This window comes from Pipistrellus hanaki (assembly GCF_964339955.1).
Source record: "Pipistrellus hanaki genome assembly, chromosome: 2".
Lineage (NCBI taxonomy): Eukaryota > Metazoa > Chordata > Mammalia > Chiroptera > Vespertilionidae > Pipistrellus > Pipistrellus hanaki.
Window position 1 is genome coordinate 198032441 of NC_140504.1, and position 12785 is coordinate 198045225.

The 12785-nt window shown below is 62.7% G+C and overlaps 1 protein-coding gene across 1 annotated transcript; it reads right to left on the minus strand.

Moving 5' to 3' along the window:
* Positions 1-220: 220 nt before the first annotated feature.
* RNF207 (ring finger protein 207) lies at positions 221-10522 on the minus strand. Its single transcript, XM_084875785.1, has 18 exons — positions 10222-10522; positions 9389-9521; positions 8081-8225; positions 7910-7991; positions 7767-7842; positions 7526-7651; positions 7079-7125; positions 6767-6839; positions 6615-6683; positions 5052-5120; positions 4874-4971; positions 4242-4425; positions 3904-4089; positions 3596-3647; positions 3131-3248; positions 1971-2051; positions 946-1153; positions 221-530 (listed from the first exon to the last, which is right to left on the minus strand). Exons 1-17 carry the CDS (start codon positions 10410-10412, stop codon positions 982-984), a joined length of 1902 nt encoding a protein of 633 aa, XP_084731911.1. The 5' UTR covers positions 10413-10522; the 3' UTR covers positions 221-530; positions 946-981.
* Positions 10523-12785: the final 2263 nt, after the last annotated feature.

Here is a 12785-nt window from a genome sequence, read left to right on the forward strand (position 1 = left end):
AGGGAGGAGGCCGGCACGGGGTTTCCCTCGCTGAGCAGTGCTCAGGTTGCTGGGTAGAACATCCCAGTGGCACCCGGTTAACCGTGGAGCTGTGACTCCGGAGAAACTGGCTTCCTCTGAGGATGGAGTCTCGTCAGAGCGGTCTGCCCCTCCGGGCACGCCAGTAATCCTGACACAGGGCAGCACAGGAACTGGGGAGGGGCTGGGCCAGGGAGAGGCCTGAAGCTGGATGTTGCTTTATTTATTTAAAACTAAAGGCCCATTGCACAAAGATTTGTGCAATAGGCCTTCCTTCCCCTGGCTGCTGGCACCGGTTCTCCTCCGGCACCAGGACCTGGGGTGCAGCGGAGCCAAGTCTTCAGCCTTCAGGCTTGTCCGGCCACAGTGGAGCCTTCAGTCTTCGCCTGGGTGGAGCCTTGTCTTCCTCTCCGTGCCTGCATATGCAAATTAGCCTGCCATTTTGTTGGGTTAATTTGAGTCCTCACTCCTGATTGGCTGGTGAGCATCATGGAGGGACAGTCAATTTGCATCTTTATCAGTGTAGATATTTATTATTGATTCAAAGAGGAAGAGAGAGAGAGAGAAACATCAATGATGCAAGAGAATCATTGATTGGCTGCCTCCTGCACTCCCCCTACTGGGAACAGAGCCCACAACCTGGGCATGTGCCCTGACCCGGAATCAAACTGTGACCTGGTTCATAGGCTGATGCTCAACCACTGAGCCACACCAGTTGGGCTGGGTGTCCCTTCACTGAACAACCATGTGGGCTAGGACTCATCCCCTGTCCCCGTGATGAGCACCAAGACTTTGTGTCACATGAACACGGGACTGAAATGAGGACCCGGGAGAGTTTCTGGGTGTTACTGCCGATAAGCGATCCCCCTTCACCTGGTGAAACATCGCGGTGGGAGCGCGCTTTTCTCACAGGCCCGGCTCACCCACCTGCTGACAGGCCGCGCCCCGGACCAGCCCCATCCGCTAGGCGGGGCGCTCCCTCCGCGGGGGGGCGTCACCCCCGGTTTGCGCCTTGGGTCTGTGAGGATCTTTGTTCTGCAGGGGAGGCTCTTCCGTGAGGCCGTGCGCGGTCCGGCCGTTCCCTCTCGGCTCTGAGGTCTTCTCCCTCTTGTCCGCCCCGCACACCGGGTCACTCCTGGAGGATCATGGACGTGAGCTCTAGCCTGTGGCGCCCCCTGCCGCCCGCCTCACCGTGCCCAGCACTGGCATCCACCCGGCCCAGGCTTTCGGAGCAGGAGGCCGCACGGCGACCGCATCATCAGAGCCAGAGCGATGGCCGCCTTCAGGGTGAGTTCACTTATGAGGAGAGGTAGCTGCCCAGACATAGCAGCTCGGCTCTCAGCAGCTCAGTTCACTCCCCTGAAGCATCGGAACGAACCGTGGCGCCTGGTGTGCGTGTGTGTGTGTGTGTGTGTGTGTGTGTGTGTGGGCGCGCGCGTGCCTTGTCTCCAGCCACGGCAGCAGACCTGCCAGGGCTCCGGGCTCTCTCAGCTCTGACCCTCCACTTCCGCTCTCTGCCCCCACCCCGTGGCACGTCTCACCCCGAGGGAAGGCGGAGAGCCCGCCGTGCCTGTGCCTGTCTTACTGCCCTCTCTCCTCCCTCCGGCAGTGTTTGCCAACACCAAGGCTCCAATGGCAGCAGTGCTCCCAGAGTGGTCCCCAGTCACTGCTCCTCCTCGCCCCCTGGGCGTGAGCCACACGTGTGAGTGCCCAGGAGCCAGGCCGAGTGCTGGCGGCTCTCGGTGGTGTCGGGGCCCGGCAGCCACCATGCACTGAAGGTTAGAAAACGTGGGTCACGTCTATCAAAGTCACATCCGTCCTCTGCGAGTCACTGTCCAGATTACAAACCTCTCTGGCCCCTATTTTACACATGGAGGCCCCACTCAGGCCTCCGGAGACGGCGGGAGTGTCTGGATGAGCTGACGGCCGCCCAGGGCGGGAAGGCAGCGTACCTGGCCTGCGCCTCGTCGCTTGTGCTGGCGTCACCCGGGTCTTGGGGCTGCTCTGACTCCTCGTCTGCGGGAGCCTGGAACCTGCAGAGGAAGCAGAGCCGCCACTGCGTGTCCTGAAGCTCACTCTGCACAAGAGCTAAACTCAAACACTCAAGGGCCCTGGCTGGTTTGGCTCAATGGATAGAGTGTTGGCCTGTGGACTGAAGGGTCCCAGGTTCGATTTCAGCCAAGGGCTCATGCCTGTTTTGCAGGCACAATCCCCGGTGGGGGGCATGCAGGAGGCAGCCAATCAATGATTCTCTCTCATCATTGATGTTTCTATCTCTCTCCCTTCCTCTCTGAAATCAATGAAATATATATATATTTTTAAAAACATGAAATAGGCAGCCGAAACCGTTTTGGCTCAGTAGATAGAGCATCAGTCTGCGGACTGAGGGGTCCCATGTTCGATTCCGGTCAAGGGCATGTACATTGGTTGTATCCTTTCCCTTTCTCTCTGTGAAAAATCAATAAAATATATATTTAAAAATAAGAAATATATTTATTTAAAAAGTGCTAGGAGGCCAATAAAGCAGAATCAGAGAAAAAAAAATAGGCAAATGAGATGTAAAACACAGGAGATCTGGCAGGAATGAGGCAAATGGGTCCCCAGGAGCGTAATGGATGGAGAACTCAGGCTGACTCCTGTGCACCGGATGCAAAGAACCACCAGCCACCTGCAGGCTATGATTGAAGAGGCGGGCACACTGAGGACCTGCAGAGGAGCCCTCTGCCCCTGGAACACCTTCCGAAGCTCCTGCCTGGTGCTGGGAGCCGGTGTGGCTCCTTGTCCAGAGTGACCGTGCACAGAGGAAGGTCTGCGCTCTGCATGTCCTGCTGGGTTAGCGGAGGGCCCTCCCCACTCCCCCATAGAGTGTGTTCTGCTCTGACCCACTCGCGAGAGCCAGAGGGCGGGAGAGCGTGTGCCTAGAAGCAGGAACTCAGGGCAACCCACTCATTCTGTGTTTTGGCAGATGGTCCAGCACCTGGGCCACCCAGGTGCCCCGCTCAAACCTCAGGACGCGGCCTCATGGAGGGCTCTTCCTGGTATGGGGCACCTTTCCCACACATTCTAAGTGTCTGGGCTCCCCTGAGGACACCCCCCACCCCACCCCGCTCACCTGGGCTCCAGCCGCTCCTTCACCTTGGCAATGGAGCGGATGTAGGGTGTGATCTGCTTGGTGATGGTGGTCAGGTAGGCGTTCTCCTGCTTCAGCTGGAGGAGGTCATAGAGCTGGGCTGTGGGGCCAAGGCCAGAGCGTTGGGTCTCACTGCCTCCAGATTCTCTCTCTCACACACACACACACACACACACCCAGCTTCACACCATTGCAACATCCCAACCACTCCCATCACTACTTCGCTCCTTAAAGAGCGGAGTCAGACTTGAGAGGGAGGGCCTTCTGCTCACTGGATCCTGGCCCCAGGTGCATCGTGTGGGGGCCAGTTAGCAACTGGGAGGCCAAACCAAGGGCTAAGGAAGAGCATGGGGATTCCTGTGTCTGGTTAGTGGGTAACTGCCTTCCTGCCCTGCGGGACGTGGGTTAGCTCCGGGACAGGTGCCCCCAGCAGCAGCCGCCTGGGACCTTCGTAAATCTCCTGCTCGTTAGCCACCCGCTGGTAGGCCTCCGCCCACATCTGAAAGAGAAAGTAGGGTGAGCATGCGTGTGGTGTGAGCTGGAATTTCCACTGGTGGCATTCCTGTCCCCCAGCTACCCAGAGCCACAGGCACCCCAGCCAGTCCACGGGGTTCCAGGCAGCAAAGACCCGCCCCCCCTCCCCCCTCCCCCCTCCCCGGGCACCAGCCAATGCCCTCTTCTCCCCCTCCTGTCTCGGGGGCGCCGTGTGCGTGCTGAGGGGTGAGCGCCGGGAGCGAGGTCCTCGGCGGGGGTACCTCCTGGAAGGCTGCTCTCATGCCTTCCGCGGAGGCGTACTCCGAGGCGATCTGCGCGTCCACCTGCAGGGCCTTGCGGAGGATGTCCGCCGTGATCTCCGCCTTGATGAGCGCGTGGTGCTTGGTGAGGTCCCGGTGCAGCTCCTGCACCTGGTCCTTCAGGCTCTGCATCTCCGCCTGCAGGCGCTGCGGGCGGGCCTCCCATGAGCGCCTGGGGCTCCCGCAGGCCCTGCCTCCCGGGGCTCAGAGGAGAGCTGGCTTCCCACCACTCACCCCTCCGACCACCCCCACCTCCGTGAGGAGGGGAGGGCCTTTCCCGCCCGGCCCCAGGCCCTCACCCGGTAGGAGTCCTCGTAGCGGCGGCAGTGCTCCAGGAAGGGCGTGTCCTCGCCCTCCGCCAGCAGCACCTTGGTGCCGATGGCCCGGTGCAGCGTGGGCTTCTGGACCGGGGACCCCAGCAGCTTCCCCACCGGGGAGGGGCAGCTGGGCACCAGCACCTTGGGGCCTGAGACCCCTGCCAACCTGGGCGAGAGCCAGCGCGGAGGCAGATGGGGGTGGGGGGCTGGGAGGGCGGCTCTCCCCGCCCCTCCCCCAGGCCCCAGCCCCCTCCCCCCAGACTGCACCCAGAACCACCCTGGGAGCCCCAGAAAAGCGGATGCAAATCCGCACCCAGAACCAGTGACACCGCAGGGGATGTTAAACCCTCCGGTGATCAATGTGGAGGGTCCATACAAGACTGTCAGGCTGGCCCCCGCGGCCCTGGGCACAGCCTCCCCTCACTCCTTCCCGGTGTCCGGCCTGGGGGAGCCCCCCCCCCCCCCAGCTGCCATGCCCTCAGCGCCCAGGCTGCGGACAGAGTCCTGCCCTGACCGGGCTCCCGGTGGGTGGCAGCGCCCAGCCAGTCCGGGCCTCCGGGGAGCCCTGCGGGGGGGGGGGGGGGAGGAAGGGGGGCAGGAGGGGTGTCGCTCACGTGCTGGGGCCCCCTGCACCCGCAGCGCAGCGCGGCCCCGGTGGCAGCAGCAGCGGCTCCAGGCAGCGCGCGAACTCAGCGCGGTGGTCGCTGACGATCTGGGCGGAGACACGGTCTGAGCCAGGACCGGGGTGGGGGATGGGGGCGGCCCGCACCCCTCACCGGCGCCCGCACCCACCTTGCTGCTCTGCGCGGGCCGGAGGCGGTGCGGCCGCGTGGCGATGCCCTGCAGCCTCTCCATCAGCTCCTGGGGGGGGGGGGCGCTCAGGCTGTGAGTGTGTGAGTGTGTGTGTGTGTATGTGAGCGTGTGTGTGTTTGTGTGTGTGTGTGAGCGTGTGTGTGTGTATGTGTGTGTGTGTGAGAGTGTGTGTGTGTGAACGTGTGTGTGTATGTGAGTGTGTGTGTGAGCGTGTGTGTGTGTGTGTGTGTGTGTGTGTGTGTGTACACGCGTGGTGAGAGGATCATAGGGAGGGGAAGGCCTCAAGGGAAAGATTGGGTGGCTGGACGCCACTAGACGCTGCCCTTTGGGGGAGCAGAGGCTTATACTGGCCTTCCAGGCTGTGCTGTCCTTTTACTTATTTTTTTATTTTAAATACTAGAGGCCTGGTGCACTGGGGGTGGGGGTCCCTCAGCCTGGCCTGTGCCTCTCACAATCCGGAGCCCCTCGGGGGATGTCCACCTGCTGGCTTAGGCCCGATTTTTCCCGTTTAAGATGGGCAGTCAGACATCCCTCTCGCAGTCAGGGGCTCTCACTGTCTGGGACCCCTTGCTCCTTACTGCCCCCTGCAGCGAAGGCGGGAGAGGCTCCGCCACCACCGCTGCACTCAGCCTGAGCCCGGCTTCTGGCTGAGCAGCTTCCCCAGAGGGAGCGCACTGACCTCCAGGAGGCAGCTCCGGCGCTGAGTGTCTGCCCCCTGGTGGTCAGTGTGCATCATAGCGACCAGTTGTTCAGCTGGTCACTTCTTCGGTTATCAATTTGCATATTAGGATTTTATTATCTAGGGTGTATTTTTTATTTAAATTTTTTTGTTATTCCTCACGGAGCATATTTTTCCATTGATTTTTTTTTTTTTTTTTTTTTTTTTTTTTTTTTTTTAGAGAGAGAGAATGGAAGAGAAGGAAAGACAGAGAGAAACGTCCATGTGAGAGAAACACATCGATTGGTTGCCTCCTACCTGACCCTCCTACCAGGACCCGGGCTGAGGAGGAGCCTGCTACCAAGGTCCATGCCCTTGACCAGAATCGAACCCGGGACCCTTTGGTCAGCAGGCCGATGCTCTATCCACTGTGCCAAACCGGCTAGGGCTTATTTTAAATGTATTTTTATTTATTTCAGAGAGGAAGGGAAAGGGAGACAGAAACATCAATGATGAGAATCATTGATCGGCTGCCTCCTGCATGCCCCCTACTGGGGATCAAGCTTGCAAACAGGCATATGCCCTTGACCAGAATCAAACCTGGAACCCTTCAGTCCACAGGCAGACGCTCTATCCACTGAGCCACACCAGAGCTGGTGGGGGTGATGGAACCACTAGGTCCTGCCCCTTGCCGGGGGTGGGAAACCCTCCCCCTAGAATGGGATCAGCTGTTGCCTAACCAGTTTGTGGGTGAGGGTGTGGAAGAGGGGAAGGTGAGCCCAGCGACCCTGGTCCAGCCTCCAGGGGACAGGCTGCCAGCCCTCGGTGGTGGCCTGGGAGGCCCCGTGTGGGAGGGGAAGGCCCCACAGGGGCTGGGGACTCACATAGCCCAGGTCCAGGAACTCGGCCTTGCTGGCCAGGCTGAGGAAGGAGGAGCAGATGACCAGGTGAACCTGCGAGAGGGACACTGCTCGGTGCCCGGCCTGGGAGGGGCGCTCTGTGCCAGAGTGCCCAGCCCCGCGCCCGGGTCCCTTACCTGCAGGGTGGGCAGCAGTGTGGCCAGCTGGGAGAGCTGCGCCTTGAAGGCCTTGTCCTTCTCCTCATACTGGCTGGGGGAGGGGCAGCGGCCTCAGCTTCCAGGGGGAGGGCTTCTCACCCCCAGGGGGCCGGACCCAGGGTCCCATCACCCCATCAGCTGGAAGCAACCTCCCCTGCACTCTCCCCTCGCCGTGCCCTGCACCCCCTGCCCTCTTCATGGTGGGCACCTGGTGTTTTGCTCCCTGGAATGGGCCGGGGCTGTGAGCCAGGGGTGTGGCGCCGAGGGGCAGGGCGGAAGCCAGGGACTCACCTCTGCACAGCCTGCAGCAGCAGCGCCTTCCTCTCCGCCAGCTTGTCCTGGAGGGGAGGCTGCGCTGACCACATCCCCAGCCCGGCCCCCTCCCACCTCCCTCCTACCACGTCCACTCCCTGGGCCAGCCACATGGCTAGGCCGGTGCCCTCTCCAACACCAGCCCCACCCCCTGCAGCGCCCCCTGCCTGAGAGCCCAGGACCCTCCCCATAAATGTCATTCCTGTCTCCCCTGCCTTCCCCACCGACCCACCCACCCACCCACCCACCTCCGCCCCGGCTTCCCTCTGAACTCTCCCGGCCACTGTGGCCCACCCCTGGGAGTTCAAGGCCGGCTGCCCTGCGGGTGCCGGAAGCTCCACAAGGGCTCTGGGGGGCGCCCTCTGTCTGGGCACCGGGGTCACCGCCCACGGGGCTGCCCAGCCTGTGGCTGCCGGACCCCCTCACCTGCAGGCTGCCGCACAGGGAGTGGATGGAGGCCTCCTCCTCCGCCGCGCTGCGCCGCACCTCCTCCAGCATGGCCTGCAGCAGCGCGATGGCCTCCCGCGTGGCCGCCTGCAGCGCCTTCACGGCCTGGGGGCGGGCGGCCTCAGCCCTGGGGGCAAGCGCAGGGACCCGCCCCAGCCCCGTCCTGGGGGGCGCAGGGACCCGCCCCAACCCCGTCCTGGGGGCGCAGGGACCCGCTCACCAGCACCGCCTGCTGCAGCCGCTCGCAGCCCTGCACGTAGGCCGACTCCAGGTCCACGCAGTGCGCTCGGCTCTCCCTGCGGGGCCTCCCGTGAGCCCGGCTCAGAGCTTCGCCCGCGCCCCTCCTCCCGCTCCCCTACCCACCCCTGCATGTCCCGGAAGCAGCGGATGCACAGCAGCGCCTTGGTGTCGGTGGAGAACATGATGTAGGGCTCCGCGTGCAGCGCTGGGGAGGGGACGGGAGGGGGTGAGGCTGGGGCGGGCCGGCCCGTGCCCCCCTCTCGGCCGCCCCCCGCCCTCGCCCGCCGCACTCACCGCACTTCTGCAGCACGTCGCGGCTGCGCTGGCCCAGGGCCACGATGTCGTGGCTCGCGAACATGCGGGCGCGGTGCGTCTCCTCGCGGCAGCGCGCACACAGCGGCTGCCCGCACGTGTTGCAGAAGTAGGTGGTGTCCGCGTCCTGCGGGCCCGGCGCCGGCTCAGCCCCCGCCCCCCGCCCCCCGCCCCCCGCCCGGAGCCTCAGCCCGTCCCGCCTTGCAGGATGGCGGTCGCTGCGCGTCTGGAGCCTGCCAGTCCCAGCCCAGGCGGCGCGCAGCTCCGGCCGGCGCTTACATGCAATGAGACCCTGTAATGTACCCACTTTACAGATGAGAACCCCGAGACTCAGAGGCGGAACGAGGCTCCCTATGGGACAGGTGCCTGGGATGGGCTAGGGGAGGCGGTTACATGCAGTTGGAGAGAGGGCAGAAACGCATTTGCAAAACATTTCACCTACAACAAAGGTGTGTGTTTGTGTGAGGGTGTGTGTGTGAGTGTAGACCTCTTTGTCACCCTCATTAATAGCCAAAAGGCGGTGCCCGCCCTGGCCACGTGGGGGCCAGAGGTGGCTGGGAGGGGAAAAGGGTGAGGGCTTGCTGGTTCCCTTTCCCAGGCCAGACCCGGGCTGAGAGTCTGGGGCAGGGACAGGCGGCAGCATGGCACTGACCACAACAATGGCTGCTGAGGCACAAGTGCTGACGTTGGCATTCAAGGGCGTTTCCTCCCTGCTCTCCTTACCTCCAGCTGGTCGTCATACCCGTCCTAGCACTGGCCCGCACCCCCTCCTCCCAGCTGTAGGGCCGTCCTCCCGGAATTGGAAATTACCCTCCCCCACCCCCCCGCCAGAGTCCCTGGGCCCCCAGCCCCTTGTGCTTTTCCTCAGACTCAGGGCAGGGTCACCCCGCCCCACTGCACACAGTCCCCACCTCCCTTAGGGCTGGGGGGCTGCCCACAGCTGCCCAGATAGCAGTGAGCCCCCCTTCCCCTGCCGGTTCTCAGCTCCACTCTGAGTTGGGGACCAGGAAGCTCTCCCCAAAGTAAGTAGCCTTAACCTGCCTGTGGGCTGGTCACTCTTGTCTCCCCACCGGTAAGGGAGGGCCTACATTTGGAATCCGGGGTGACTTAAGGAGGTGGTGGAGGACCCCCTGATGGGTACACTCCGCCAGCATCCTGGCGCCCTTGCCTCCTCCTAGGGGCCCCTGCCTCCCCACCCCCTGCCTGCCCCTCCCACGCCCCTCCCCTCCCAGGCGTGCTGCCTGCCCCAGGCCCCGCCCCAGGCCCAGGCCCCGCCTCCCCGGGCCCTGCCTGCAGGCCGCACTCCAGGTCGCAGTTGGCACAGCGCACCACCTCCAGGCCGGCCCCGGAGCTGTCCACGAGGAACTGCAGCAGCCGGTCCACCGGGGGGAGCCCGCTGGGGCCTTTCACCGCCGTCTGGTGTCTGCGGAGCCGGTGCAGCCAGATCAGAGGCCCCTTCCCCAGGCTCCCTACCCCCCACCACCTTCCAGCCGGGAACTAAAAATAGGGTGGGGGGTGGGTGCCGCCCAGCAGGCTGGCATCTGCTATAAATATCCCAGTCACTGCCCACTCTGACCCCGTCCTGGGCGAGTCCTGGGAGCTCAGGGGCCGGGACCTGGGATGACCAGGCGAGAGTCCGCCCTCCAGCCCCTCTCGGGGCCTCGGGGAGTTTACGGCCATGCCCCGTGACCCAGCAGGCATCCCCTGCTCCTATTGACCTAAGATTTCCGGGACCCCTGAGTGAGGGCCTGGGAGATTTCCGGGACCCCTGAGTGAGGGCCTGGGGTATTTCGGGGACCCCTGAGTGAGGGCCGGGGGGATTTCGGGGACCCCTGAGTGAGGGCCTGGGGGATTTCCGGGGACCCCTGAGTGAGGGCCGGGGGGGATTTCGGGGACCCCTGAGTGAGGGTTTGGCGCCGTCTCGGTTGGGGTGCTCCAGTAGCACGAAGTCCGGAGGTGACATCCACCCTGGCCCCTGACTTTCTGTGGGAGCCCAGGGCGGGAACCCCAGACCTCAGCGGATCTGACCTGCAGCATGGGCCAAAGCCCGGCCCGCCCCGCCCCTGGGTCCCCCCAGGCGGCCCCTCTCCCCGGAGAGAGGCCCGGGCCCCGGGCGGACTCACTGGCACAGCGGACAGGCCAGGCGGCCGTCGGCGGCGCGGCCCCGCAGGCAGCCGGCGCAGACGTGGTGGAAGCAGTCCAGCAGGCACGGGCGCTCGAACGGCTCCTGGCACAGCGGGCACACGAGCGGGTGTCCGCCCGCCGCGTCCGGGGCGCCCGGGCCCTCCAGGGGCGCGAAGATGGCCCCCGACATCCGCCGGCGGGGGTGCCGGGCCGCGCGGGGCGGCGGCCGTCAGGGGCGGGCGCAGCGGGCCGGGCTCGGGCGCGGGGCGCGGGGCGCGGGGCGGGGGGCGCGGGGCGGGGGGCGCGGGGCGCGGGGGATGGGCAGGCGGCGGGCGGAGGTCGGTCCGGGGCCCGCGCTCCGGCCTCGCCCGCACCCCGGGGTGCCCTGGAAGGTCAGGCGGCTGGACCGGCCCCGCTCCCTCCCCGCCTCCACCGCTCTCCGCACCCCCTCCCCAGGAATCCGCCCTCCTCCGGGTGACCCGCCGGCGACGCCCCTCCCGCGCGGTGCCCCCGCCCACCTGCCCGGCCGTGGGGTCTGCCCCGCCCACGGCCTCCCAGTCTGGACGGAGGAGAGGCGGCGACATCGCGACTTTGAAGGATGCGCCACGCGAGGGTCCGAGGCCCCACCGGGCAGACAGGACTCTGAGTTCGCAGCCGCCGGAGCCCGCGGGGCTGTATCCATCGGCCCTGAGCCGGGCGGGAGTGGGTACTGGTGGCCCCAGTTCCAACGCGGCCCACTGGGGGCGCCAGAGAGCAGTGCCGCCCCACAGACAGCCGGTACTGGCGAGGGCGCGGGAGGGCGTGGCCAGGTCATGGACCTCTCAGAACCTCCGAGTTTGGGAAGAAGGGGGCAGGCCTCCCAGTGATGGGGTGAGGCTTTCAGGAAGTGAAATTTAAAGACTAGGCTTCCGAGGAAGCAGGCCCACCTTTTCTGCAAGGTCCCCTGTGCCCATCTAGGCCGGGGAGCGCTCCTTCATCCGAGGATGATTTCCTCCAGAATGCCCTTCACCCTGGGTCATGGTCTGCTTTCTCTGCACGCTGAGCCCCGGGAAAACAGCCCCTGCCCTTCCTGAAATCAAAGAGCCAAGCCCAGAGCTGGTCTCACATAAAGTGCTCAATAAACTCTTTTTAAAAAAATATATATTTGCCGAGACCAGTTTGGCTCAATGGATAGAGCGTCGGCTTGGGGACTGAAGGGTCCCAGGTTCGATTCCGGTCAGGGGCATGTACCTTGGTTGCGGGCATATCCCCAGTAGGGGGTGTGCAAGAGGCAGCTGGTCGATGACTCTCTCATCGATGTTTCTAACTCTCTATCTCTCTCCCTTCCTCTCTGTACAAATCAATAAAATATATATTTAAAAAATATATTGATATATATATATTTGCCGAAACTGGTTTGGCTTAGTGGTAGAGCGTCGGTCTGCGGACTGAAGGGTCCCAGGTTCGATTCCGGTCAGGGGCATGTGCCTTGGTTGCGGGCACATCCCCAGTGGGGGTTGTGCAGGAGGCAGCTGGTCGATGTTCCTCTCTCATTGACGGTTCTAGCTCTCTATCTCTCTTCCTTCCTCTCTGTAAAAAATCAATAAAATATATATTGATTTTTTATAGAGAGGAAGGGAGAAGGATAGAGAGCTTGAAACATTGATGAGAGAGAAACACCCACCAGCTGCCTCCTGCACACCCCGACCGGGGAGGTGCCCACGACCAAGGCACATGCCCTTGACCGGAATGGAACCTGGGACCCTTCAGTCCGCAGGCCGACACTCTATTCACTGAGCCAAACCGGTTTTGGCTCAATAAACTCTTATTAATCAGAAAAAAACTAGGAGATAATATCCGAGCTGGGTTTTGAAGGATGTGTAGGAGTTTGCCAGGGGGGAAGAAAGGAAGTGAATTCTAGGCAGAAACTACCTGCTCTTTTAAGGGTCATCCCTAGCCCTGGTTTCATTTTTGCCCGAAGCCATGATGATGATGATGATGATAGTAATAATAATAATAATGGCTAGCCCAGCTGCTGTGGTTTAGTGGTTAAGCATGACCTATGAACCAGGAAGTCATGGTTCAATTCCTGATCGGGGCACATGCCCAGGTTTGGGACTCAATCCTTCTGGTGGTGACGTGCAGGAGGCAGCTGATCCCCGATTCTCTCTCATCATTGAAGTTCCTATCTCTCTCTCTGTCCCTCTCCCTTCCTCTCTGAAATCCATAAAAATATATTTAAAAAATAGTAGCAATGGCTAATGTTTATGGGACAATGTACAGTCAAAGTTCTTTCACTTGTTCATCCTGACAACAACCCTATCGAGGCAGAAAATGTTACCCTGGCGAGTCCTCCATGAGTGGCTGGCACAACAGCTTCCCCCTGGAGGGGCAGCAGGAGGGGGTGTTTGTTCCCGATACCAGCTTATTTAGTCTGTTCATATCTATGTGGACAGCATTCCCTCAGCGTCTGTCGTGGGTCAGACACACAGGTCACCCTCGCACACAAATAAACAAGTAAATAACGGCAGACTGTGCTCCACGCTCCGAGGAGAAGAATCGGGATGATGTGAAGGAGGGTGGC